A 26,608-nucleotide genomic window follows, 5' to 3' on the forward strand; every position below is an offset into this window, starting at 1 on the left:
TTGGATTCCCGCTGTATGAAGAAATTAAAGGACGGCGCGGAAGTGGAAACAATTCACAAAGGGATTAAACTGTTTCAAACACATGCTCAAAGTAAGCCGGATTTTGTCGATGTGTTTATGTGGATTCGAAAGTCGTAAATAATCTACAAAATGGAGGAGACCGATCTGATCGGAGCAACTGTGACAAATAATCCAACTGAAACCGGCATGGACAATGACTATGTTTTAAAAATACGCTTATCCAGAAAAGCCTGGTTTGGACACTTTACGGGCAGAAGAAACATTTCTATTAAAGAAAGAATTATACATTTCTGTCTTTTTATGCCTTTAATAACTAACTTGAATTTTTATTAAAATTAATTTATCAATTATTTTGTATTTTGTATTGTAATGTAGAGACAAGGCTTTTAGTGTTAATCATGTATTGCTTTACAATTATATGTAAAAAAAAAAAAGTCTAATTATGATATTTGCCCTCAAATCATCTGAGGCCTGGCGCCCCCCCCTGCGATCTTTGGCGCCCCCCCCAGGTTGGGAACCACTGGTCTAGTGCATCAACACAACACGCAGTACCGGTACATGAACAAACATGAGTTCCTAGGCACAAGAAACAGCAAACACTTACGCATATTGGTTCAACATATAAAACAAAACTGTATTAAATCATGCCATATTTTTACGATTTTAATATTACATGAAATAAAGCATTTATTTATAGAATTTAATTATGAAATTAATTTTTGTATTTCTTTTAAATAAGCCAACTTTGTTACGTCATTTACAACACAAACTGGAACTGGAACTGTTAACTATGTTCGTTATTCTCGCGTCCAGGAGAGAAGCTTTAAAAATGAGACTAATGGAGTCTCTGGCTTAAGGTTCAAATGTGTACTTTAATTAAAATGGTGCGGTAGTGTTACAATCAGAATATTGTTCAGGTGAGGAGAGAAAAGCTGCAGCTTCTTCTCCAGTAGTCGGCCGTCCAGAAGAGAGCCCACAAGCATTCGTCATTCCCGCTTGCTGGCTGTTAGGGGACTTCCCCCCTCGTTCTTCTGTGTCCGATATTGCGTTAAACAGAGGATTTCGACATTTTACATTCATTGCTTACTTCCACATGCCTTTTGTCATCCTTTTCTCTTTCATCACTTTTCATTTAACACATTCTAAACGCTGTAATCAATACTCTAAAAAATACAGGAAATACTTCACGGCTGGTTTGGTTTCCGGTCGTTCCGGAGGTTGTCACATGCTAACCACGTCTGTAAACAATAACTTTATTCAAATAAACCGTACCTTCATTTAATATTCAGCAATAATAATATCTCTACGTCTATAGTTGTAGTGTTAAAATCAGTAGGTTTCGCTGTGCATCACTCCATGTCATTTCGCTACTAAATTCACCTCTATAGGAAATGGTAAATTAGCCACATGCTAAATGCTAACCGGAGATGATGGATTTTCAGAATAAAAGCTTAACAACTGGTTGCGCACACGAATTTCTGGTTTTTCAGTATAAAACAGCATTTAAACTGACGGTATTTTTAAGCTACATTATGGTATCAAAACATTGATTTTAATTTCTAACAGAAGTCTTTTTATAAATAATTTGATATGTGGACTCACAGAGGAGAAGCAGAAGATGAAATTGCTTGGAGAATTCCTTCACACTCTTTAACCAGGAAGTCCACCCACAAAAAAAAACGTAATTACAAATCCAATATTTGAAGGGGTAAGTTTAAAAAGTCCTAGTTTGTGAAATATATATTCAGACTTGTTATGATGAAGTTTTCTTCTGTTTCCCTGCCCGGGGGAAACTGCTTAAGATAGGAAACCCAGGGGCATCAACAGAAGCCTCGATTAAACTTTGCAAAGTATCTTAGATGAGAGTGGAAGAGCTAAAGAAAAAACCAAAAATCCCCTTAATGCAAATCTTCAACCCACCCAAAGCCTGTATACGGGAAATGTAAATCTCTTTTGCTGCTGCTTTGAGTTGAATTTAACGCTTCATGTGAGCGGAGGGCCTCGCTGAAGAATTGGTTAGCGTTTAAATTCAGAAAATGTTTCTCTCCAGCCGAGTGGAACCGCTCTGAAATCTAAACGCACTTCTTCGGCTTATTGGAATGAGATATGCTCGAAAGATCCCACTCCTTCATTTAACGTCGTCCCCACATTTATTTCTAAAAAAATCTCAAGATGGCTTCAACAACACCGCTGAAGTGTCGGCCGCCTCACAGAAAGCACTTGAGCGGAGGAACGGAGAATTGGTCTTTGGTTTCAGATTGCTGCCTTGATCAACGTTGTTGCTGACCCTTTCAAAAGCCTCTCATTATTCAACAGATGGCTCCTCACCCACACAAATAGCACATGGAGAGTAATGCTTGTTGTATCTTTATCTCGAGTTGCTATTATCATACTGTAGAGTGATTACTCAGCACTATGTATTATGTCCCCAACGCCAAAAGCATCGCCCAAGGTTATAAAGAAGTTTTGTGTTTCCGTAGAGCCGTTTATGGAACTAACAAACCATGACACTGAGTTGGAAATCCCGAAATATAGAATCAACTTCTAAAAGGAAATGTATTTATTTATTTTTATTTAATCGTTTATTTGGCAGGGACAATGCCCAGTAATGAACACTTAAAACATTCAAATGTATCAAGCGTAACAGTGCCAGATTTAGCTTTGAGCTCATTTCCATCCGCAGTCCCTCACATAAAACATTTAAGAAGATTACATTTTACAAACATAGCAAAAACAAAATACATGATATGCAGAAAGTGCAAAAGAGCAAGAGCAGCAGACACAAGCATTTATCACATGGCAGTACAATGTAGCAGCTACGACATATAAATGAACAGATATTAAAGTTAGAACAAAGGTATTAAATAAAGTCAAACAATCAACATAATTACTCACTTTCTGCTCAAAGGACAGATGACCTTCGTATGTTAAAGGCATCTAACCATGAGTACTAATTTATACAGAGAATCAGGAAACTACGTCATACACATTTCGTACAAATCACAGAAACACACGATGGATTAATTATAATTAGTCTCATTAATTGTCTTACAATGGTCTCAGTTGCACCCTACTGTCTGTCAAAGGGTTATATTGGTCATTCCTAGCATTCGGTGCCATTTAGGTCCCCACCACATTATATCATATATTTTGTATTTAAAAGTTCTAATGCTTATTTTTTAAAAGCTTGGTTTTAAATGTTTATAACCTCTACCACAAAACAACAATTTTATTTAGCCAGGATATTAAAAATTCTAAATAATTACTCAATCCCCAATTATGTTTGCTCAACTTCTGTAACAGATATACAAAAATAAATCAAAGAAATACAATTTTTGTGAGTGTTTTGCTAATATTCCTCACCAAATTGAAATTGTTATTAATTAATTTGTATTGAAAATAAAGTGTGTGTCCCCTGTTTGAATGTCCCCCCTGTTACTCTGATTTGAATCCCTCTGGACACGCCCCTTTACTATTCTACTATTCGTATGACTCAAGAAGAAGAAGGATACATTTTGAGTGGGAAATAATCTTCAAGAAGCAGAGTGAATGCGTTCTTCCTTCAACGTTTTTCTAATGTTTTAAAGAACTTATATACTACTGACAACGTTTTGTCTTTGTTTTAGACTTTGTTTCAATAATCATAAACTTGAAAATGAAAGTGTGATTAATTGCGAGTTAACAACGAAAACGTATTTAAAATTGTAATCAATTCACAGCCCAGTCATATACACAGGGAAGCCAGACATGTGTAATACAATTGTAAAGAAACCATAGGGTTACAATAAAGCCAAGGCAACAAGTTAACAAAGACAAAACGTGAATAAATGGAAATGTTTGATCAATATAGTTGACGTTTGTGTGTTTTTTTATTCAGCTACAGCAGCTAAACAACATTTGAACAACACACACACACACACACACACACACACACACACACACACACACACACACACACACACACACACACACACACACACACACACACACTCTGCTTTCTCTCTGAATATTTAATCCAGCTTTTTGATTTAAACTACTAAAACTTGAAATCCAGTATATTTGTCTAATAACTAGTCATATATGTCTTTACACCTGATATAAGACAAAATAACTTTAGAAGTAACACTGCAGTGAGATATCGGGTCTTGTTTTTAGACAAAGTCCGTGTTACCGTTTGTCTGATCCACCGTCCACCGTCATCATACCCTTCTGTCGCTTCACGTTCCCGGATTACAAAAATACACTTGCTATTTGTGATTATACTTTTGAGTTGTGTCCTTTCTTATATTTTCTAATGTCATTCAACGTTGGGTGTTTGCAGTGAGATGTATACACCTTTGTTCAGACTTACTAAAACTGACTGACTAGCCGAATCTGAAACGTCAGGAGAGAGACCTGACTGCCACCCCAAAGAACCTAAATAAGTCAACTGTCACAATCATCTTGTTAAGTCAAAACATCGTATTTTGAGTTGTATCTCAGATTAAACACATATTATTTTACATATTTATTAAAAAATAACCAACTAACATCAGAAAACTGAAAACTTTAGAGCATTTGCGGCTTTCATTGTTACACAACATTTCCTGATTCTGGTCAAATACAGTTCAAAATGAGTTCTCCCAGCTAATTACAAGATGTGATTTATCTAAATATCCCTTCTTATTTCAAGAAATCTTACCAAGCTAATTTCACTTTTGTACTTATTTCAAGTGAAAACAGCTTGTTTTCATCATTGTTTAACTTTTTTTTTGGAGCAGCATTGTTTCCAGTGTATGAAGTAAGGAGAATACGCCTCTCTGTCTGCAAACACAATGCAATCACCGATGCAATTAGCCCTCCTCCTGTCCGTGTGGAAATGAAACCGATGCCACGGAATAAAAGAGGCCATTCAGCACATTTACAGGGCTTGAAAAGGTCTGCTGTCAACAGCCAGCGTCCACCATTCATATTGTATTCAGCTGCTAATGGAAAGGAGATGCGTTTCTGGCCAGTGGACAGAAAGCTACTCCTCTAAGGCGGCGGCTAGAGAGGGCAGAAGTGCACACATCCTTTACTCAAGTAGAAGTACAGATACTCGTGTTTAAAAGTACTCTGGTGAAAGTAGAAGTACTGACTAAACTTCTTTACTCAAGTCAAAGTCAAGAGGCTTTGAAATTTACTTCAGTAAAAAGTACCCATAACGAGCAGCTGTTTTAAAGAGTACCTGACCTCCCTTTATATTAATAGAACAATAATGTCATTGTTAGCTAATGAATGTTTCCATGCTGAACAACGGCAACATGACAACGTTTTCATTGGTCCCTCTTCTTTAGAGAAGACCAGGAAATGATGGATACACGGATCGTGTTCAAATCAATAGGCACGCAATGACTCTAAATAATAATGATCACGCCACCAAACACACATTCAAACTAAAGGAACCAGCCTGTTTGGAAAATGAGAGAAGTAGAAAGTACAGGTATTTGTGTTCAACATGTAAGAAGTAGAAAGTACAGGTATTTGAGTTCAACATGTGAGAAGTAGAAAGTACAGGTATTTGAGTTCAACATGTGAGAAGTAGAAAGTACAGGTATTTGAGTTCCACATGTAAGAAGTAGAAAGTACAGGTATTTGAGTTCAACATGTGAGAAGTAGAAAGTACAGGTATTTGAGTTCCACATGTAAGAAGTAGAAAGTACAGGTATTTGAGTTCAACATGTAAGAAGTAGAAAGTACAGGTATTTGAGTTCCACATGTAAGAAGTAGAAAGTACAGGTATTTGTGTTCAACATGTAAGAAGTAGAAAGTACAGGTATTTGAGTTCAACATGTAAGAAGTAGAAAGTACAGGTATTTGAGTTCAACATGTAAGAAGTAGAAAGTACAGGTATTTGTGTTCAAAATGTAAGAAGTAGAAAGTACAGGTATTTGAGTTCAAAATGTAAGAAGTAGAAAGTACAGGTATTTGTGTTCAACACGTAAGAAGTAGAAAGTAAAAAGTCTTCAGAAAAATAAGTAGTGGGGTAAAGTACTGATACCAGAAAAATGTACTTAAGTACAGTCACAAAGTATTTGTACTGCAGTACTTCCCACCTCAGGCTTTGGCTCATTGTATCGCCTGCTAAGGAGCGGCCATTTTGGATAGGCCTGATTGACAAGAACATGTTTAACAATTAGCCAGAGCTTCACTGAATATCTGCCGTCTGACTGCAGGAGGCTGGTGAAAGTATTGTATTTCTGTTTGTGGGCTGAAGCCTTGGAACAGTTTGAATGAGGAGCTCAAGGGAATGTACCCATCCTTGCCAACCTTGAGACCTCAGAAATCGGGAGCATTTCCAAAACTACCGGGGGGGGGGGTGGTGCTAGTGGACCGCCGGAGTCCAATAAACATTAACATGCTTATTGTAGTTGTAAGTGCACCATCCTTGATGGAGCGATTCTTCGATCCTTGTTTTGTTTGCTGCTAAAGAGACGCGCTACCATGGAAACCAAACAATGGTGTAGCTGTATTAAAGTCTGAGTGGAAACAGTCCTGTGTAAATCTGATTTTGTCAGAAATGCGGGAGAAATATGACCCCGGGAGGAAACCGGGAGAGGGCAATGAAATCGGGAGTCTTCCGCGAAAATCGGGAGGGTTGGCGAGTATGAGTGTAACACTGTAGGTATAAGGACATGATTATCAAGGTTCAAGGCTTTTATTAGTCATACGTGCGTAGCTGCAGTGTACTTATGACGATGAAAATCTTAGGTCACAGGCTCCTCCAACAGTGCAACACAAGAAAAACTGAAAAAATGGTGCAAGTAAATACAAAAAGTTAAATAGTGAAATACTGCAATAAGAGTAAAGATACACGGATGAAATTGTTTAATCATAACGGTTACGGTTTATTTTTGTTTGTTTGTTTTTCAATAACAAATGTATTTCTTTAAGGGAAAAAAATATATATAGATGTTAATAATTTAGTTTTTGGGAGAAGGGTAAACTTCTTCCCACCCCTACTCGAATATGTAATTAGATTATTTGTTTATATATCATTTAGAATCAGTCATATTGTTGTATATCAATTTGACACCGCTTAAGTCTGTATTGTATAATAATTCTCATGTTACATTTTTGTATTGTTGTTTCACACACTCTAAATGAATCAAATCAAAGGCAGGGTTCACACACAAAGGTTACGGCGTATTTATAATTTACTGCGAGTTCCCGGCTTCTGGTAAAAAGGTTTCGAAGGATCTAAAGAACTTGTCCTCTTTGTCAGCGGAAAAGGAGACTCCATTGTTCTCGCCATGCTTATACATTACGCTGCGCTGCATGGGGTGTTGTTTCCTCGAGAATAAAAGGATAGAATGAAACAGTGGGAAGAGGAAATAAATCGTAGATCTCACTGAAGTGTTCTGCTTGTTTAGATGTGAAATAATTAACAGGGAAGGACGTGGAAAAAGAGATGAGCAGAGAGAGGATACAACTACAAAGTCAAAGGAAATGGAAATGATGCTCGCAGCATGATATAGGGACAGATGTTTCATACGCAGCATACGACTAAAACATTCATTCTTGGAAGCAACAGTATCAAAAATATCTGAAACCAAGAGGATGTATTTTTACTGTAACTAGATCATAGTTTAGATATTGATAAATAAGCTACTGATGCTAATCAACTATAGTATATGCCTATTAGCGTTTATCTGTGTTTATAAATGTGCCTTTGTATGTTTATGGGTTTGTATTTATGGGCTTTTATTACATGGCTTAGTTTAATAGTTAAATTGGACATTACAGAGGTCGTTATTTTTGCTAACAGACCGTTGCGTGGTCATATCAATCCGCAGAAAGAAGTCCGGTCAATTTAGCTTCAGCTTTGGACAACAAACCATCATAAATCCCCTCGGAATACTTTTAAGATAGTCATTTTCATATGTGCTAAACTTTGGATTCATGATGGCTAAACTGTCGGCAGTATAGAGAAGAAAAAAAGCTAAATAAAAGGGAAGGAAAGAGGTTTAAAGACAGACTGCTGGACGTTGGATAAATCAACAGAAGAAGACAGACAGGAAGTCAACACTAAAGGGAACAGCAGAAGAAGACAGACAGGAAGTAAACACTAAAGAGAACAGTAGAAGAAGACAGACAGGAAGTAAAAACACTGAAGGGAACAACAACAACAGCAGAAGAAGACAGACAGGAAGTAAACACTAAAGGGAACAGCAGAAGAAGACAGACAGGAAGTAAACACTAAAGGGAACAGCAGAAGAAGACAGACAGAAAGTAAAAACACTAAAGAGAACAGTAGAAGAAGACAGACATGAAGTCAACACTAAAGGGAACAGCAGAAGAAGACAGACAGGAATAAACACTAAAGGGAACAGCAGAAGAAGACAGACAGGAAGTAAACACTAAAGGGAACAGCAGAAGAAGGCAGACAGAAAGTAAACACACTAAAGGGAACAGCAGAAGAAGACAGACAGGAAGTAAACACTAAAGGGAACAGCAGAAGAAGGCAGACAGAAAGTAAACACACTAAAGGGAACAGCAGAAGAAGACAGACAGGAAGTAAACACTAAAGAGAACAGCAGAAGAAGACAGACAGGAAGTAAACACTAAAGGGAACAGCAGAAGAAGGCAGACAGAAAGTAAACACACTAAAGGGAACAGCAGAAGAAGACAGACAGGAAGTAAACACTAAAGGGAACAGCAGAAGAAGGCAGACAGAAAGTAAACACACTAAAGGGAACAGCAGAAGAAGACAGACAGGAAGTAAACACTAAAGGGAACAGCAGAAGAAGACAGACAGGAAGTAAACACTAAAGGGAACAGCACATGCATCACAAGTTAAGAACTTCCCCTCAGATCAGATGTTAAGACCTTTACAGATACATAAAGCATGTCATCGAACACGTTAAGAGACACAAGGAGGTAAAAGCTATGATAATACAAATAAAACACAATAAAATACATAATGATTTATCTTGGAAAGATAAGATAGGACTAAGGGAATCAATGCAACAATGCACCTTATAAAATGTGTAAACATATATGTAAAACAAAAAGAAAAAAAGATAATAGTAATAAAAACGTCATAATTAAAAAATTAATAGACCAACATAAAAGGAAATGTTGCTATTAAAACTGTTAAATAAATAATATTAGATAAAACCCTTCAAGACCTATAAAATAAATGAAACAATATAAAAGTAGGTACATAATAAAGAGTAAAAAAGACAATTTAAAGGAGTGTGTCGCTAATAAAAAGCTGATCTAAAAAGATGTGTCTTTGACTATCGTTTAACAATCTGTAAGCAGTTGGTTTATTTGATAGCAAAGCGGTCATTGACACAGGCTTGATCCCTTACGTGTCGCTTCTTAATCCAAAAACCTCATTAAACTTGTTTACAAGGCAACAAAGGAAGTTTATACATCTTCACCTTTTAAAAATACTCTGGTGAAAGTAGAAGTACTGACTAAACTTCGTTACTCAAGTCAAAGTAAAGAGGCTTTGAAATGTACTTCAGTAAAAAGTACCCATAACTAGCAGCTGTTTTAAAGAGTACCTGACCTCCCTTTATATTAATAGAACAATAATGTCATTGTTAGCTAATGAATGTTTCCATGCTGAACAACGGCAACATGACAACGTTTTCAATTGTCCCTCTTCTTTAGAGAAGACCAGGAAATGATGGATACACGGATCGTGTTCAAATCAATAGGCACGCAATGACTCTAAATAATAATGATCACGCCACCAAACACACATTCAGACTAAAGGAACCAGCCTGTTTGGAAAATGTGAGAAGTAGAAAGTACAGGTGTTTGAGTTCAAAATGTAAGAAGTAGAAAGTTCAGGTATTTGTGTTCAAAATGTGAGAAGTAGAAAGTACAGGTATTTGAGTTCAAAATGTAAGAAGTAGAAAGTTCAGGTATTTGTGTTCAACATGTGAGAAGTAGAAAGTACAGGTATTTGAGTTCAAGATGTAAGAAGTAGAAAGTACAGGTATTTGTGTTCAACATGTAAGAAGTAGAAAGTACAGGTATTTGTGTTCAACATGTAAGAAGTAGAAAGTACAGGTATTTGAGTTCAGCATGTAAGAAGTAAAAGTAAAAAGTTGTCACAACAATAAGCAGTGGAGTAAAGCACTGATACCAGAAAAATGTACTTAAGTTCAGTAACAAAGTATTAGTACTCCACTACTTCCCACCTCTGCTTGTCACTTCTTAAATCCAATAACCTCATAACACTTGTTTACCCATCTAAAGGCAACACAGGAAGTGTATCCATCTTCACCTTTTAAATAACTGTAGACGTGTGAACATGAACACCCTGGGTGCCACGAGGCTCCGTTTGCAAACAGAGAAGCATTTCCAGGGACGGAGATGATGAATCCTGCCAGAAGTGTCAATAAGAGTTTATCCTGAAATGTGTCTCCTGCTCTGCTGAGGCTTTGCTGATACAGCGTCTCCAGAGACCCTGACACTGCCTTTCATTTTCAAAAGTTCCTGTGGGCACCACTATTACACCGTGGTAAATCTGTCCGTAAATGACACTCCATCGAATCCATCAGAGGGTCATCTTGGCTGCTGCTGCTAGTTCCCTTGAAACCTGCTGTGGACTCAGACCTTTTTTACATTGCTAAATATATTTATATCTTGTGAAGTTAACAGCTCATATAGAACCGTTTATACAGTGCAGTGAGATATACTCCTTTTTTTAAGGTGCCATCAAAAGTACACAAAACAAACAAGACACGTACAACATTCAGGAGAAGAGAACAACAAGCATTCATACTTCAATATGCAGATACAGTTAGAGTGCAGGAATATATCGGTTTGAGTGTAAATAAATAAACATATATATTCTTGCACTTACAAAGTAACACTATAGTTAAAAGTCAAGGAATGTAAATGAAACATTATCTACTGGGGTTTAACTGATTTGCTTATTTCAAAATGCACAAGGTGATACCACTATATATCTGTTTAGAAGTTGCAGGTGCAGTTGTTATTAATCAATGTTGTTATTCTCTCTTTGTCTGTCCTGAATGTAATGTCTTCCCGTGCCTCTGTGACGGCAATTGCATCGTTATAAAAGCCCTCGGGTAAAACAGGGATGCAATTAATCCTGAAAAACATTATTACATATTTAAGTAAAGGCAGGGATTGTTCAGACATCATTACAGAGCGTAGAGACAGGTTTAGGGAAGGCTAATCAAAGTAATGATACCAGAGTGTTAAAAAGTGTTCTGTGCTGATTCTTAAATCCCCTGCGTCTGTACTTCAGTGCATAAATGTACCCTAATTAAAAGTATAAAGAAACGAAGATTGAGTGACTGGATAGTGCGTTAATGTTGTTCAAATAGTTCAGCACTCTTTGCAAAATACCTCAATTCCTACAGATAGATATTTGATTTAAAGGCAAATGCAGTTCCACTATTCATACTCATTCAACAATATATATTGCATGTCTTACCTGTGAATTAATTTAACTTACAGAGGGATGAAAGTTTTTTTTTTTTACAAGATTGATGCTATATCTAGCAAACAAGGAGGCAAAGCCAGCGCCATTTACGGGTTTTCTTTTACTAAAACACAATATGCCAATGTGCTAACTTTGTCATCAACAAATCATCCAAACCTCGTTAAGAAATCTGTCTCCTTTTCAGTCACGTCCAAATCCAAGAAACTCAAGTGTGATCTCACCAGAGATGGCAAAAGTACACACTACTTTACTCAAGTAGAAGTACAGATACTCGTGTTTAAAAATACTCTGGTGAAAGTAGAAGTACTGACTAAACTTCGTTACTCAAGTCAAAGTAAAGAGGCTTTGAAATGTACTTCAGTAAAAAGTACCCATAACTAGCAGCTGTTTTAAAGAGTACCTGACCTCCCTTTATATTAATAGAACAATAATGTCATTGTTAGCTAATGAATGTTTCCATGCTGAACAACGGCAACATGACAACGTTTTCATTGGTCCCTCTTCTTTAGAGAAGACCAGGAAATGATGGATACACGGATCGTGTTCAAATCAATAGGCACGCAATGACTAAATAATAATGATCACGCCACCAAACACACATTCAGACTAAAGGAACCAGCCTGTTTGGAAAATGTGAGAAGTAGAAAGTACAGGTATTTGTGTTCAACATGTAAGAAGTAGAAAGTACAGGTATTTGTGTTCAACATGTAAGAAGTAGAAAGTACAGGTATTTGTGTTCAACATGTAAGAAGTAGAAAGTACAGGTATTTGTGTTCAACATGTAAGAAGTAGAAAGTACAGGTATTTGAGTTCAACATGTAAGAAGTAGAAAGTACAGGTATTTGTGTTCAACATGTGAGAAGTAGAAAGTACAGGTATTTGGGTTCAACATGTGAGAAGTCAAAGTAAAAAGTCGTCAGAAAAATAAATCGTGGAGTAAAGTACTGATATCAGAAAAATGTGCTTAAGCACAATAACAAAGTATTTGTACTCCACTACTTCCACCTCTGGATCTCACGGGGTGTCCGGCTTGTCTCGCTGACATTTATTAAACTCACAGGAACCCCTTTTCCGAAGTAATTAAACAAAAAATTATTATTTCCTTTGAAGTCTCGTCTCCAGAACCACCTCCAGGCATCGGGTCATAATGTCTCAGTAGTGAGGAGAGTGGAGATCATTAAAGTCTAGCAGGAGAGCGACGTCATTACACTTCACTTTGCATCCCAACAAAGTTATTGCTGTGTGACGACAGGTTACTGTACCTCATATGTTGGGTTCAGATTCGATTTTAACATTAATCTGTAATTTATGTTGTGTTTTATACATTTTAAGTGTGTTGTTTCATTATGTTTTTATGTCATTGAGTTTCAAAAGAAGCGCTCTATAATTCAAATGCATTATTGTTATTATTATTAGATTTATCAGTCAGTTTCATCTATTACATTTTAAACTGAAAATATACATAATTCCAAAAAAGCTTTCAAGACTTAACCTTCATGCTTATAACCCATAGGCCCCTTCCTTCAAATAATAATTGATAATATTAAAGAAAAGTTAATGTATAGAAAGTTATATCAATATTCTATGCAAAATAAATTATAAAATATGTTAATAAATTGTAATTAATCTTTTAAAAAAGGAGAAAAATAGTGAAAACAATTACAGAAAATGTGTACGTAACGTAACAATGATTCATCTATAGCAAACATACTTATATATACTTATATATATTGTCCAACATTGATTATATTGGCATTAATCAATTATATATTTGTTGTTTCTGTTCAGATTTTATGTAAAGCGTCTTTGAGCACTAGGAAAAGCGCTATACAAATCCTATGTATTATTATTTATGTATTATTATTATTATTAACACCCCCTAATATAAGCAGAATGTGGCATTTCATTTTAATGCACAAATGTGTAAACAATGAATAGGCTTATTTAATTGGGCTAAAGTTGCAGGACCATGGCTACATTATACTTCCTGTTTACAACCTCCCAGTGGTGTTGATGTTTTCTAAAAGCTCTTCCACACTAATCTGACACCAAAGAGCACGTCCCGATGGACCCGACTGTTGTGTCGTCTCTGCGTCTTGGCCACAGTCGCACTGGAACACACCACAAAGACTTCAGCCGACGGCCAAGTAGCACGTACGAACTGTGCATGCGTGAGTGGCAATAACTCTCCTTACCAGCAGGCGGCGGTAGTGTGTATTCGTCATTCAAAAGAGGCAACCGGAAGACAGACTGCGTGATAACCGAGAGAAGAAGAACAGACTGCGTGATGTAAACAAACAACAAATAGCGTGTGCGTTCCATTTTCCCTCTACAACGAGAAGCTCATGGGCTTTCCCGAACCTGTGTCGAGAGCTGGAGTTCAATGAGATCTCAGATTTGCCTTCTTAATAGTTTGTTTGGGTCCCTCACTTCCGTTTCGCTTCTCATGCACTGATTCGCTAGCTGAACAGCCAATCAGAGTGATTTATTTAGCCGACTGCCTTTGGCCGACTGCCCGGCGATTCAACATGTTGAATTCATTAATCGGCCGAAAAGGCGTCGGCCCGGCTGAAAAGACCCGACGGTGCGGGACACACCAATCTGAGTAGGGCGTGTCGACGCTCATCGTCGGCCTGACGCCCACCGACGCCGATAATCGGCCTGGTGTGTCCGGGCCTTAAGGACCTTAAGGGAGCCCCACAGTGTCAGACTCTGAAACTATGAAAAAAATATTGGATGCAATATATGCTCGACACAAACCAAGCATTAAACAACACAGACACAGTGTCCCCTCCCAACAATCTGAAAAGAAAAATCTTTCTAAATCATTATTTTTTGTTAGAGCATATCATAAAAAAACATGTATTTATGGGCAAATTGTTTATTTCTGCTTAGAAGTGTACCATCTATTATTTAGAAGATGAATTATCTGTTGACTAAGATGCATCAATTACCAGTCATCCAGAGAATAAACCCATCTTACAGTATGCTGCGTGTTATTTCTCTAATATCACAGTCCATCTACTTTCTACCAGATGGTATCTTAGCTCAAAGAAAAAAAGATAAACAAACAAAAACTGAAGACGAGCCAGTGAGCATTATTTCAGGCGGCCTTATAACAGGTGGTGCTTCAAAGCAGTTGGTAGATGTTGCTTTTACTTTATTCTGAGAACATCTGCCCCACTGATAGAAAGGAAAAATGGAAAGAAACGTTACAACGGTTCATTAACCTCACAGCTACCTGGATTTGTACGTACAACTTATTTCAAAGAGAGTTGGCGTAGTAAAGATTTTTCTTTCCTAAACCTGGCATGACACTAACATGTGTTGCACCAACCTCCTTTATGTAGGTGTGCTTGGATGACTAAATACAGTTTATTCCATATTTATTTGAATATTTAGAGTTTCACTAATGGTACTTGGAGAAATAATATATGGTTAACTTATATTGATGTTTTGAGACACTGAAAAGTATTGTTATAGCAAAACAGAGTAAGTATGTTACCTACTTTAAAGAGTCCTCTCCTGCTGATGTTCAGGTGTATATCAATATGTAGTGTCTCTACTTTAAAGAGTCCTCTCCTGCTGATGTTCAGGTGTATATCAGTATGTAGTGTCTCTACTTTAAAGAGTCCTCTCCTCCTGACGTGCAGGTGTATATCAGTATGTAGTGTCTCTACTTTAAAGAGTCCTCTCCTGCTGATGTTCAGGTGTATATCAGTATGTAGTGTCTCTACTTTAAAGAGTCCTCTGCTGCTGATGTTCAGGTGTATATCAGTATGTAGTGTCTCTACTTTAAAGAGTCCTCTCCTGCTGATGTTCAGGTGTATATCAGTATGTAGTGTCTCTACTTTAAAGAGTCCTCTCCAGCTGATGTTCAGGTGTATATCAGTATGTAGTGTCTCTACTTTAAAGAGTCCTCTCCTGCTGATGTTCAGGTGTATATCAGTATGTAGTGTCTCTACTTTAAAGAGTCCTCTCCTGCTGATGTTCAGGTGTATATCAGTATGTAGTGTCTCTACTTTAAAGAGTCCTCTCCTGCTGATGTTCAGGTGTATATCAGTATGTAGTGTCTCTACTTTAAAGAGTCCTCTCCTGCTGATGTTCAGGTGTATATCAGTATGTAGTGTCTCTACTTTAAAGAGTTCTCTCCTGCTGATGTTCAGGTGTATATCAGTATGTAGTGTCTCTACTTTAAAGAGTCCTCTCCTGCTGATGTTCAGGTGTATATCAGTATGTATTGCCTCTACTTTAAAGAGTCCTCTCCTGCTGATGTTCAGGTGTATATCAGTATGTAGTGTCTCTACTTTAAAGAGTCCTCTCCTGCTGATGTTTAGGTTATATTTGTATGTAGTGTCTCTACTTTAAAGAGTCCTCTCCTGCTGATGTTCAGGTTATATTTGTATGTAGTGTCTCTACTTTAAAGAGTCCTCTCCTGCTGATGTTCAGGTGTATATCAGTATGTAGTGTCTCTACTTTAAAGAGTCCTCTCCTGCTGATGCTCAGGTGTATATCAGTATGTAGTGTCTCTACTTTAAAGAGTCCTCTCCTGCTGATGTTCAGGTGTATATCAGTATGTAGTGTCTGTACTTTAAAGAGTCCTCTCCTGCTGATGTTCAGGTGTATATCAGTATGTAGTTTCTCTACTTTAAAGAGTCCTCTCCTGCTGATGTTCAGGTGTATATCAGTATGTAGTGTCGCTACTTTAAAGAGTCCTCTCCTGCTGATGTTCAGGTGTATATCAGTATGTAGTGTCTCTACTTTAAAGAGTCCTCTCCTGCTGATGTTCAGGTGTATATCAGTATGTAGTGTCTCTACTTTAAAGAGTCCTCTCCTCCTGACGTGCAGGTGTATATCAGTATGTAGTGTCTCTACTTTAAAGAGTCCTCTCCTGCTGATGTTCAGGTGTATATCAGTATGTAGTGTCTCTACTTTAAAGAGTCCTCTCCTGCTGATGTTCAGGTGTATATCAGTATGTAGTGTCTCTACTTTAAAGAGTCCTCTCCTGCTGATGTTCAGGTGTATATCAGTATGTAGTGTCTCTACTTTAAAGAGTCCTCTCCTGCTGATGTTCAGGTGTATATCAGTATGTAGTGTCTCTACTTTAAAGAGTCCTCTCCTGCTGATGTTCAGGTGTATATCAGTATGTAGTGTCTCTACTTTAAAGAGTCCTCTCCTGCTGATGGTCAGGTGTATATCAGTATGTAGTGTCTCTACTTTAAAGAGTCCTCTTATGCTGATGTTCAGGTGTATATCAGTATGTAGTGTCTCTACTTTAAAGAGTCCTGTCTCTACATGTCTCCATGCTTTAATCTTCAAAAGCTCTTTATTGTTCTCATACTGTCTGTGCTGCAGCACCTTTTTTCACCCTCTGTCTGAAACCAGAGCGCAGTCTGCTCTGATTGGTTAGCTGGCCGACTCTGTTGTGATTGGTCCACCTCATAGAGATGTCCCGCCTCTTCGCCAATCACTAAGATGTGTTGAAGCGCTAGCCAATAGGATCACTAGTGTTGCATAGTGAAGTCTTTATGATACATAATAATAGCAGAGACCTATGTGCCCTTGATGCGGTTGTTGTTTCAAAATGGTTTCACATAAAACAAAACTTTTATAGTATTCAGTGTGTTTCACAGATTGAGTTTGTCACGGGGACGAAGAAGGGGAACAACCCCTTGAACACAGCGGCCTCCACCAACAGCAGCAACACCTCCACCACGTCTACAGGTAAACATCCAACACAGCAACGCAGATAAATCACCTGGCCTGACGTTTGAGTTCACGGTCCTTTTAAGTCCATCAAATTTAAAGAATGTTTTAAGTCCCCAAATAATTAAATCCATATCTTATTTGCATCTGAGAAGAAGAGCGTTTTGTTGACTCACATATTGTTTTTTTTGTCCCGGTAAAAACGTCCTGGACATCTGGATCTTACGTTGTCAGAGACAAGCGTGTTACGTTAGCATTTAGTTCGTAGCCCCTTTCTCCTATTTTACAGAAACGCAAACGTAGTGAATTTTTATTTCTGCTTTTAATGAGTGTTCCTGTTTGGTTTTGAGAGAATAAGATCTTTGTGGATAATTTGGCATCTGAAAAAGAACTCCTGAACAACTGGTTCTTATATTATTAGAGGAACAATTGTTACGTTAGCTTTTAGCTCGTAGCCCTTACGCCCAGTATCCCATGAAAATCACACATTTTTATCTTGAAAACTGCTTTTTTTTCATTGTTTAAACCAATTTTACCTACAATATCTGCTAGTTTTGGAGAGACGGGCACCTCTGTGGATGATCCAGTTAAAAGATCCTGAAAAATATTTTATTTAAGAACAGATGAGATGGACCTTTATTAATCTCCGTGGGGAAATTCAGTAGTTTAAATAGCAACAGGGTGAGAATGAAAAACAGGACAGCACACATCACACAAAATTAAAGATTAATAAAGATAAATATCAAAAATAAAATAAAATTGTATATACAGTTAAAGGTGGGGTAGGTAAGTTTGAGAAAGCGGCTCGAGATACACTTTTTGTTATATTCCATGGAATGCTCTGAACATCCCGATAGCAATGAATATCTGAAATGCTTGGACAAAAAATCCATTAAAAAATATCATTTCTGGAAGCCGTGGTTCTGTAAAAAGCACGACCAATCATCTGAGCCGGCTAAAGTAACTGGATGGCCTACCTGCCTGTCAGCCTTCCATCTGTGCACAAACTTATCTCGTGCCCTCATTGGTCATGTGCGCGTTCGTGTGTGTTGGAGGAGGGGCTCTGTAAGGAAGTGGCAGATTTGTTCCGGCTGTGTATTTTCATATTCTAGCCACTCGAGCTGGTTTCTCCAAAATGACCTACCCCACCTTTAAGTTCAAATAAGAAATGAATGAATTGAACACATATTTGGGTCATATATACATATTTACATGTATGTGTGCCGGTTAAATGTTATTGTAAAAACAATAGCTAATGCTAACCAGGTAACTACTAATGCTAACGCTAACTACGCCATTATGTGTTGTTGTGCTGTTATTGTTTTGATGGCTAACTAACAGCAGAAAAAGACATATTTGAAATCCTTAGTCAGCCCTTCCTGTTCCTTCCTGTTCCTTCCTGTTCCTTCCTGTTCCTTCCTGTTCCTTCCTGGTCTCACGTGAATCCCTCCTGTGTGTTGTTTGTCCTCAGAGGCCCAGAAGAGGAAGAGTAAATGGGACTCAGCGATCCCCGTGACTCTTTCCCAGCCCGCCGCCGTCACCACCAGCTCCTCGTTACCGGCCGTCGTCTCCGTCACCACCACCGCCAGCGGCACCAAGACCACCGTCATCTCCGCCGTGGGAACCATCCTGAAGAAGGCCAAGCAGTGATCTCCACTACAAGAGGAACAGGAAGCTGCAACACCTGAGTGGAGGGCTGGGAGATGTGAGGAAAATCAGATATCGGGACGTTTTCGGACTTCTTCTATCGATATTTGAGTCACACGATGGAAATGTAGATAAAAGCTCATCAGTAATGTGGATTTTTTTTACTCTCAAACCATGAAAAAACACCTCTTACGATATCTTAAATCCATCTCTGTTATCCATTCTTGTATCCAGATGTCGAGATAACATCGGTGTGTTTCCCAGCCCTTCCCTGTGCTCATTGTAAATGTGAGAAAGATCAGAAAGCGGACAATATGGACTCTCAATGTACGTTTTTTTACCAACCAACCAACCAACCAACCAACCAATACCCTCACATCTAAAGACTCTCTCCTGGATTCTATATCTTCATTTGAAAGTGAAATTTGGAGAACATTCGGACTTTGCATCCTTCATTTTGATTTCATTACTGTCTTTAGTTTTGTTCCAGTAATTTCTCGCTTACGTAGCGGTTTTATGTCATTGTAGTCGAACGTGTGCATCATTTATTCAGATTGTTTTCCCCCATCATTGGCATGTTGACTGACCTGTTAGGCAACACTTTTTTTAGCTTGTACATATTTGATGATGAGGTGAATAAATGGATCAGTTGTTGCCTTTTCTGTTGGATTAATCCTGTCGTTTTTGTTTTTTCCACGAATATCTATGACCTTTTACTAAGATAAGATAAGATGGACCTTCATTTATCCCTGTAGGGAAATTCAGGAGTTTAAAGGACATCAACAGAGTGAGTGAAAATTAAAAAATATAAAGTAACTGTTAAAACAAGATATCAAAACAAGGTAAACGTTGATAATTAGTACTAATGATTACTTGTGTTGACAGAAACAGGTTTGAATCCAGTTTCAAAATAGCTTCTGTTGTCTTAACGTTTTAACAAAGCTTTACTTTCTTTGTGTTTTACCATAGAAGTTAAGGGTTGAACTTGTCACACAATTACATTTCCCTTTAAATGACCTCAGTTAGCATTAGACGTTAGCTCTGTTATCTAGCGAAGTACTAAATGCAGGTTATCATTTTAATAATTATTATTCGTATATCTTTTAGCGCTTTTCCAAGTGCTCAAAGTGCTTTACATGAAATATATCACACGTGTAATTCATCAATGCCGTGGACAAACCCCACAGGAGCGATTTAGGGTGAAGGGTCTTGCCCGAGGAGACACTCAGTGTACCCTCCGTTAGCATTAGCTCTGTTATTTAGCCGTTAGACTGCTGCCTGGTGTCGGCTAACGGCTAACTAGCTCTTATCCTGCTTATTTTAACACTCGATATTCTCACGAGACAATTTAATAACAATAATAGATAGTATACAAAGTCTTTCATTAAAAGAAACGGCCTTAATGAAATCTGTTTTGTTTACCTCATGTGTTATCCAACGGGTTTCAAGGATATTTTTACTGATATTGGTAAAGACTACTAAAGGTCTGTTATGGTGACATTTTCCCTAATGGAAATTAAAAGACACACCTCCCTTTTTATTGGGACACACACACACTTCTCTTTTCTCACGGTTTGCACGTGTGGTCCAGGCGGAGGTTTGAACATCTGACCCCTCAGCGATGCGTTCAGGGGTCATCGTGCTTCTGAATCTCCACCCGGGGTTAAAGTGGACAGTGTGAGTAATTAAAATATTTGAAAGACGTGTTTACTTTCACAAGCTGCACATGTTTATACCCTTTCACACTGAGATGGGGAATGAGGGTGCAGCCTGTTAACTAAACACATTTAACTATATTTTGATAATCATACTTTTGTACTTTTACTTTAGGAACATTTTTGAATTAAGGATTTGTACTGTAACAGAGTATTCCTACACTCTGGTACTTCTACTTAAGTACAAGATCTGAGTACTTCTACTTTTACTCAAGTACAAGATCTGAGTACTTCTACTTTTACTCCAGTACAAGATCTGGGTACTTCAACTTTTACTCAAGTACAAGATCTGAGTACTTCTACTTTTACTCAAGTACGAGATCTGAGTACTTCTACTTTTACTCAAGAACAAGATCTGAGTACTTCTACTTTTACTCAAGTACGAGATCTGAGTACTTCTACTTTTACTCAAGTACAAGACCTGAGTACTTCTACTTTTACTCAAGTACAAGACCTGAGTACTTCTACTGTTACTCAAGAACAAGATCTGAGTACTTCTACTTTGACTCAAGAACAAGATCTGAGTACTTCTACTTTGACTCAAGTACAAGTTCTGAGTACTTCTACTTTTACTCAAATACAAGATCTGAGTACTTCTACTTTAATCAAATACAAGATCTGAGTACTTCTACTTTTACTCAAATACAAGATCTGAGTACTTCTACTTTTACTCAAATACAAGATCTGAGTACTTCTACTTTAATCAAATACAAGACCTGAGTACTTCTACTTTTAATCAAATACAAGATCTGAGTACTTCTACTTTTACTCAAGTACAAGATCTGAGTACTTCTCCCTCCTCTGCTAACATACTTATGTTAGAAAGTCACATTTTGAGAAACAATAAGTAAGATTGATCCTCTGTTCCCTCCTCACCCCGCTCTGTCCTCCTCGCTGCACACTGAGATCTATTGGTGGGAAAGGAGAGGCCGTTACAGGCCGTGAACCCACTGATCCAAAAAGTGCAGTTTTTGTAAATGGTGCGAGGAGCGGAGCGGAGCATGAAAACACAAGAGCTTTTCATTCCTCTGATTGTTTTGGTTTCCTTTCAGCCGCTCTCCTCCTGATGAGTCCAGGTCAAAGTAAGGTTTGGATTATTCTGCAGATTCTGAGGTAACTGGGTCCTTACTGTACTGCATGTGTGAGAGAGAAGATCCAATATTAGGATTTATTCATATTTACCTTCAGTTTTCCAAAGTGTAGGAAACAACAGATCAATTGAGTAAAACTTTAAAATGAGGTTATTACATTGAAATAAAGTTGCTCCCAAGCGAAGGAAACAACCTTTCATTGAGTTTTATTTGAACTAAATCTTCTAAATCTTCTAAATGTGGTGCAGGAACTGATTTCAAAAGTTAAACACATACTCAGAAAGTTTGCTATATGCTCGAAAATGCAAATTAAAATCAATATCTTCACATAAATCGCAGTTGATTTGCATATAAGTGTCGACGTTTAATCAATATTGTCTCAACGTGCCAACTTTCCCTTCACATATATTCCAGTAGAGGAGGGGTGTGTGAGTGCATCCGTATTGATTCAGTCAGTCATGATTATTTAAGTAGTTTTTATTCAACATTTGAAATTGATTTAAATCTCAGTATTTCACTTTAATATTTTCTAGTGACCTTTCCCATACTCTTATTACATTCATAATAATGTTCATAATACTTCTTATTTCTCTTCCTGTGTTTAAATACTCAACAAAGCTAATTCAAACCTACTTGGCAAAAAACTGCAGCTTTAGGATGAATTTGAAGGATTTTGTTTATTTGTATTTATTTAAGGATTTTGCACAACAAACCCAACCGCTAACAAATGATAAACAGTGCAGTAAGATGCAATTAAATAACCTTATAACCTAAATAAGGTTAAAAATCACAACTCTAAATCAATAAAACAAGAAATTGCCTAAATAAAAAATGCAAACTTTAAGAAAAATATATAATTAAAATCTCAAGAAAGCAACACTTTACAAAAGCCCTGATAAATCTAAAATGCCACTTTCTGGAAGTCTTTACCCAACCTATGTGTAGTTGCCAATTATGCATAATACAATAGGTGCGTTCACACCGCAGTACTTTTCCCACTTTAGTTCCGAAATGTCGCGTTCAAACCAAAAAAATCCGGAACTAAAATGAGTTCATGAGAACCTTTTCACCCCCTTCACCTTCACCCTTTCACCTCCTTCCCTGCTAGAGAGCAGGGACTTTCGTGGGAGAAAAAGGCTCCTATGTCTGATTGGCTGGGCGGATTGCAAACCACGCCCCGTAAAACTCCCAAAAAGTCTTGTGAAGCCGCCATTTTATTATCCTGGCATTAGCATTATTAGCATTAGCCCAGCGCAGAAACGCAGAGAGACTAACTTATGGCAACACAAAATAAAACATGGGAGCGGTGGAGATGAGGAGGTGTCGGCGTTCTGGTGATTTACTCAGAAGGCTTCAGTAGAAGCTGCTGGGAGTCCCAGCAGCTTCTACTGAAGCCAGTCCCCAACTCCGGGGACTTCCGGCCGGGGACTTCAGGTGGCAGTATACGCCGTGAAGTTGTTTGCGGCCTGCCGTAAACCCAAAGCAGAAGAAGAAGAAGTGACGACAGCGGCTTCATTTGCCTAATCCTCCCTCAGGGACTTATTCCGGTGAGAACGCGATCTTTACTTTGTGGGAAAAGTACTGAGGTGTGAACGCGCCTATTTTTTCAAAGGCCACTTAGCCCACGAGGAGAATTTGAGTATTGACTTGCGTACATTTAAGAAATCCAGATGCATCGTTCCATTCAAGTGCTTTATTCGAAAGTTCAATGGATCAGCTGGCGGCCCACTACCGACTTGCAACATTTGCACATTATTGAAATGAAGATCAGAGCAAGTTCTTTCAGGAAGACTGATATACATTCAGTCCGCAGCTGCTTATAATCAGCTCATCACGGGCTTCCTGCTAACCTGTTACATTCACCTCAATCTCAGCAGCCAATCAGCGTGCTGCAGCCAAACTTTAAAATGGTTCTCCTCTCTCCTGCAGTCAGAGTGATTTCAGGTGTTCATGCTGCCGACATACCCGCTTCAGATCCTCGTAGCAGATATCAAGCAAGAGCGAGAGGAGAAGACCTCCATCGGCAGAAACACGGGTACGTCTGGCCGTCCCGGCATCAGCGCACAAGCCGATCCGGTATCAGAACGGAGTTGAGGCCCCTCGATCAGCTGAACGGAAGTCACATTACGCACAAGCAGACGGCGAGCAGGCCCTCTACGCTGCATTCAATCCCTCCCAGGAAATTCAACCAGCAGATAAGTGACGTTTATCCGTGTTCACAGCACGTTTAGGACCGATCGCCTCCGTGTCTCATCAGATTCGTATCACGGCGCCCCTTCATGGGTTGGGGGGGGCCGTCCGGATAAAAGCGATATATTTAAAAAATGAATAAATAGAAAAGAAAGAAAGAATGCACATGTTCTCCTTCATACTTTCATGCATACAGCTGGAGGTGGTGCAAACCGTGCTTGCTCCATGCTCATACGATCCCCTCCCTCTGGTACTTCAGCAGACCTCAGCTAATGTGTCACACTTCTCCATCAAGCAGAAGGAATGGATGCAATATAAACAACTCATGCTCAACGTAGTCTTGCAGCGTATGTCTCTCACAGCAATGAGTCACTCACTCAGCTCACATTTTAATCATCTGCAGAATACCTTCATTACATTATTCATTAATCAGCACTTCTCCAGAACGGTTTCATCTAATTGGATCCCTGTCCTGTTCATTCTCTGTTTTATAAAGATTGCTTATTCTGCCCTTATGCGTGTAACCGCACGCATACCCTATCCGCACCGTGCTGGCTAATCAGAGACTCTTAGACTCCTACGGTAAGCTGTCCATATAACGGGTGGTGGTGGATCACATCCTTCTCAGATAATGTTTCACCACATGCCTCTCCCACTTATCCCAGCAGACTGCCTGAGCCATCAGAAGTCCTGCTCCATGCAATAGTCAGTGTCACAGCCAGCTCACCCTATCCTATGTTCCTTCTCTCTCCGCGCACATTCCTGTCTAACCCTTGCTTGCTCAGTTTAGACTCGTCGCATCACGTAAGCTAAGTGCATGCCCACATTCAGCGCAGCACTACTTTCATATCACTCTCGGATATTATGGTAATGATTCATCGCATCGTTCGTTTTTGGGGGTTTCTCTTTTCCTAGTTCATACCCGGCCGCAGTCAGGCTCCTTCTCTACATCATGTATATAAAGGTCTGCCTCACTGCATACATCTCGCTCTGAATCCTCAATCCTGCCTCAGCAGAATCCATCCTGGTAAGGTCAAATCCTTCGTCAAGTGGGCTGCACCCCCCCTTTAGATATACCATTTCAGGATCGGGGTCTAATCGCCAAAGATTTCACATTTATCACGTGACATGTCAATAAATGTTCTTCAAACAAAATGAAGTCTCTCCAGATTGAACTGAAGCTCAGCGCAAGTTCTTTCAGGAAGACTGGGTTTACATTCACTCTGCAGCCGCTCATCATCAGCTCATCACGGCTTCCTGCTCACCTGTTACATTCACCTCATTCTCAGCAGCCAATCAGTGAGCTGCAGCCAAACTTTAAAATGGTTCTCCTCTCTCCTGCAGTCAGAGTGATTTCAGGTGTTCCTGCTGAGGCCCACCTCCTCCTCATCCACCTCCTTTACATCAACCTCCTCTCCATCCACCTCCTCTCCATCCATCTCCTCCTCATCCACCTCCTCCCCATCGACCTCCTCCTCATCCGCCTCCTCCCCATCCACCTCCTCCTCATTCACCTCCTCTCCATCCACCTTCTCTCCATCCACCTCCTCTTCATCCACCTCCTCCTCATTCACCTCCTCCTCATTCACCTCCTCTCCATCCACCTTCTCCCCATCCACCTCCTCTCCATCCACCTCCTCCTCATCCACCTCCTCCTCATTCACCTCCTCTCCATCCACCTTCTCCCCATCCACCTCCTCTCCATCCACCTCCTCTTCATCCACCTCCTCCTCATCCACCTCCTCCCCATCCACCTCCTCTCCATCCACCTCCTCCTCATCCACCTCCTCCTCATCCACCTCCTCCCCATCCACCTCCTCTCCATCCACCTCCTCCTCATCCACCTCCTCCCCATCCACCTCCTCTCCATCCACCTCCTCCTCATCCGCCTCCTCTCCATCCACCTCCTCTCCATCCACCTCCTCCCCATCCACCTCCTCTCCATCCACCTCCTCCTCATCCGCCTCCTCTCCATCCACCTCCTCTCCATCCACCTCCTCCCCATCCACCTCCTCTCCATCCACCTCCTCCCCATCCACCTCCTCCCCATCCACCTCCTCTCCATCCACCTCCTCCTCATCCACCTCCTCCCCATCCACCTCCTCTCCATCCACCTCCTCCTCATCCACCTCCTCCTCATCCACCTCCTCCTCATCCACCTCCTCCCCATCCACCTCCTCTCCATCCACCTCCTCTCCATCCACCTCCTCCTCATCCACCTCCATCCACCTCCTCTCCATCCAGCTCCTCCTCATCCACCTCCTCCTCATCCACCTCCTCTCCATCCACCTCCTCCTCATCCACCTCCTCTCCATCCACCTCCTCTCCATCAACCTCCTCTCCATCCACCTCCTCCTCATCCACCTCCTCTCCATCCACCTCCTCCTCATCCACCTCCTCTCCATCCACCTCCTCCCCATCCACCTCCTCTCCATCCACCTCCTCCCCATCCACCTCCTCTCCATCAACCTCCTCTCCATCCACCTCCTCCTCATCCACCTCCTCTCCATCCACCTCCTCCTCATCCACCTCCTCTCCATCCACCTCCTCCCCATCCACCTCCTCCCCATCCGCCTCCTCTCCATCCGCCTTCTACCCATCCACCTCCTCTCCATGCACCTCCTCCCCATCCACCTCCTCCCCATCTCCCCAGCTTCCAGCCCAGCTTCCTCCCCAGCTTCCACCCCAGCTTCCACCCCAGCTTCCCCCCCAGCTTCCACCTCAGCTTCCTCCCCAGCTTCCACCCCAGCTTCCACCCCAGCTTCCACCCCAGCTTCCACCCC

General features: G+C 39.8%; 1 protein-coding gene across 2 annotated transcripts in view; it reads left to right on the forward strand.

Annotated features, from left to right (window-relative positions):
* Positions 1 to 19,491, forward strand: part of sap30bp (SAP30 binding protein) — a 65,559-nt gene extending 46,068 nt beyond the window's left edge. The window contains exons 9-10 of one of the 2 annotated variants that reach the window (XM_079658491.1): positions 17,098 to 17,200; positions 18,654 to 19,491. In XM_079658491.1, the coding sequence (XP_079514617.1) occupies positions 17,098 to 17,200; positions 18,654 to 18,832 (282 nt within the window). In that variant the 3' untranslated portion in view covers positions 18,833 to 19,491. The remainder of the gene's footprint in view (positions 1 to 17,097; positions 17,201 to 18,653) is intronic. The other variant, XM_079658493.1, reaches the window with a different exon arrangement.
* The last annotated feature ends 7,117 nt before the right edge of the window (positions 19,492 to 26,608 follow it).

This window comes from Notothenia rossii (genome assembly GCF_949606895.1).
Source record: "Notothenia rossii genome assembly, chromosome: 11".
NCBI classification, from domain to species: Eukaryota; Metazoa; Chordata; class Actinopteri; order Perciformes; family Nototheniidae; genus Notothenia; species Notothenia rossii.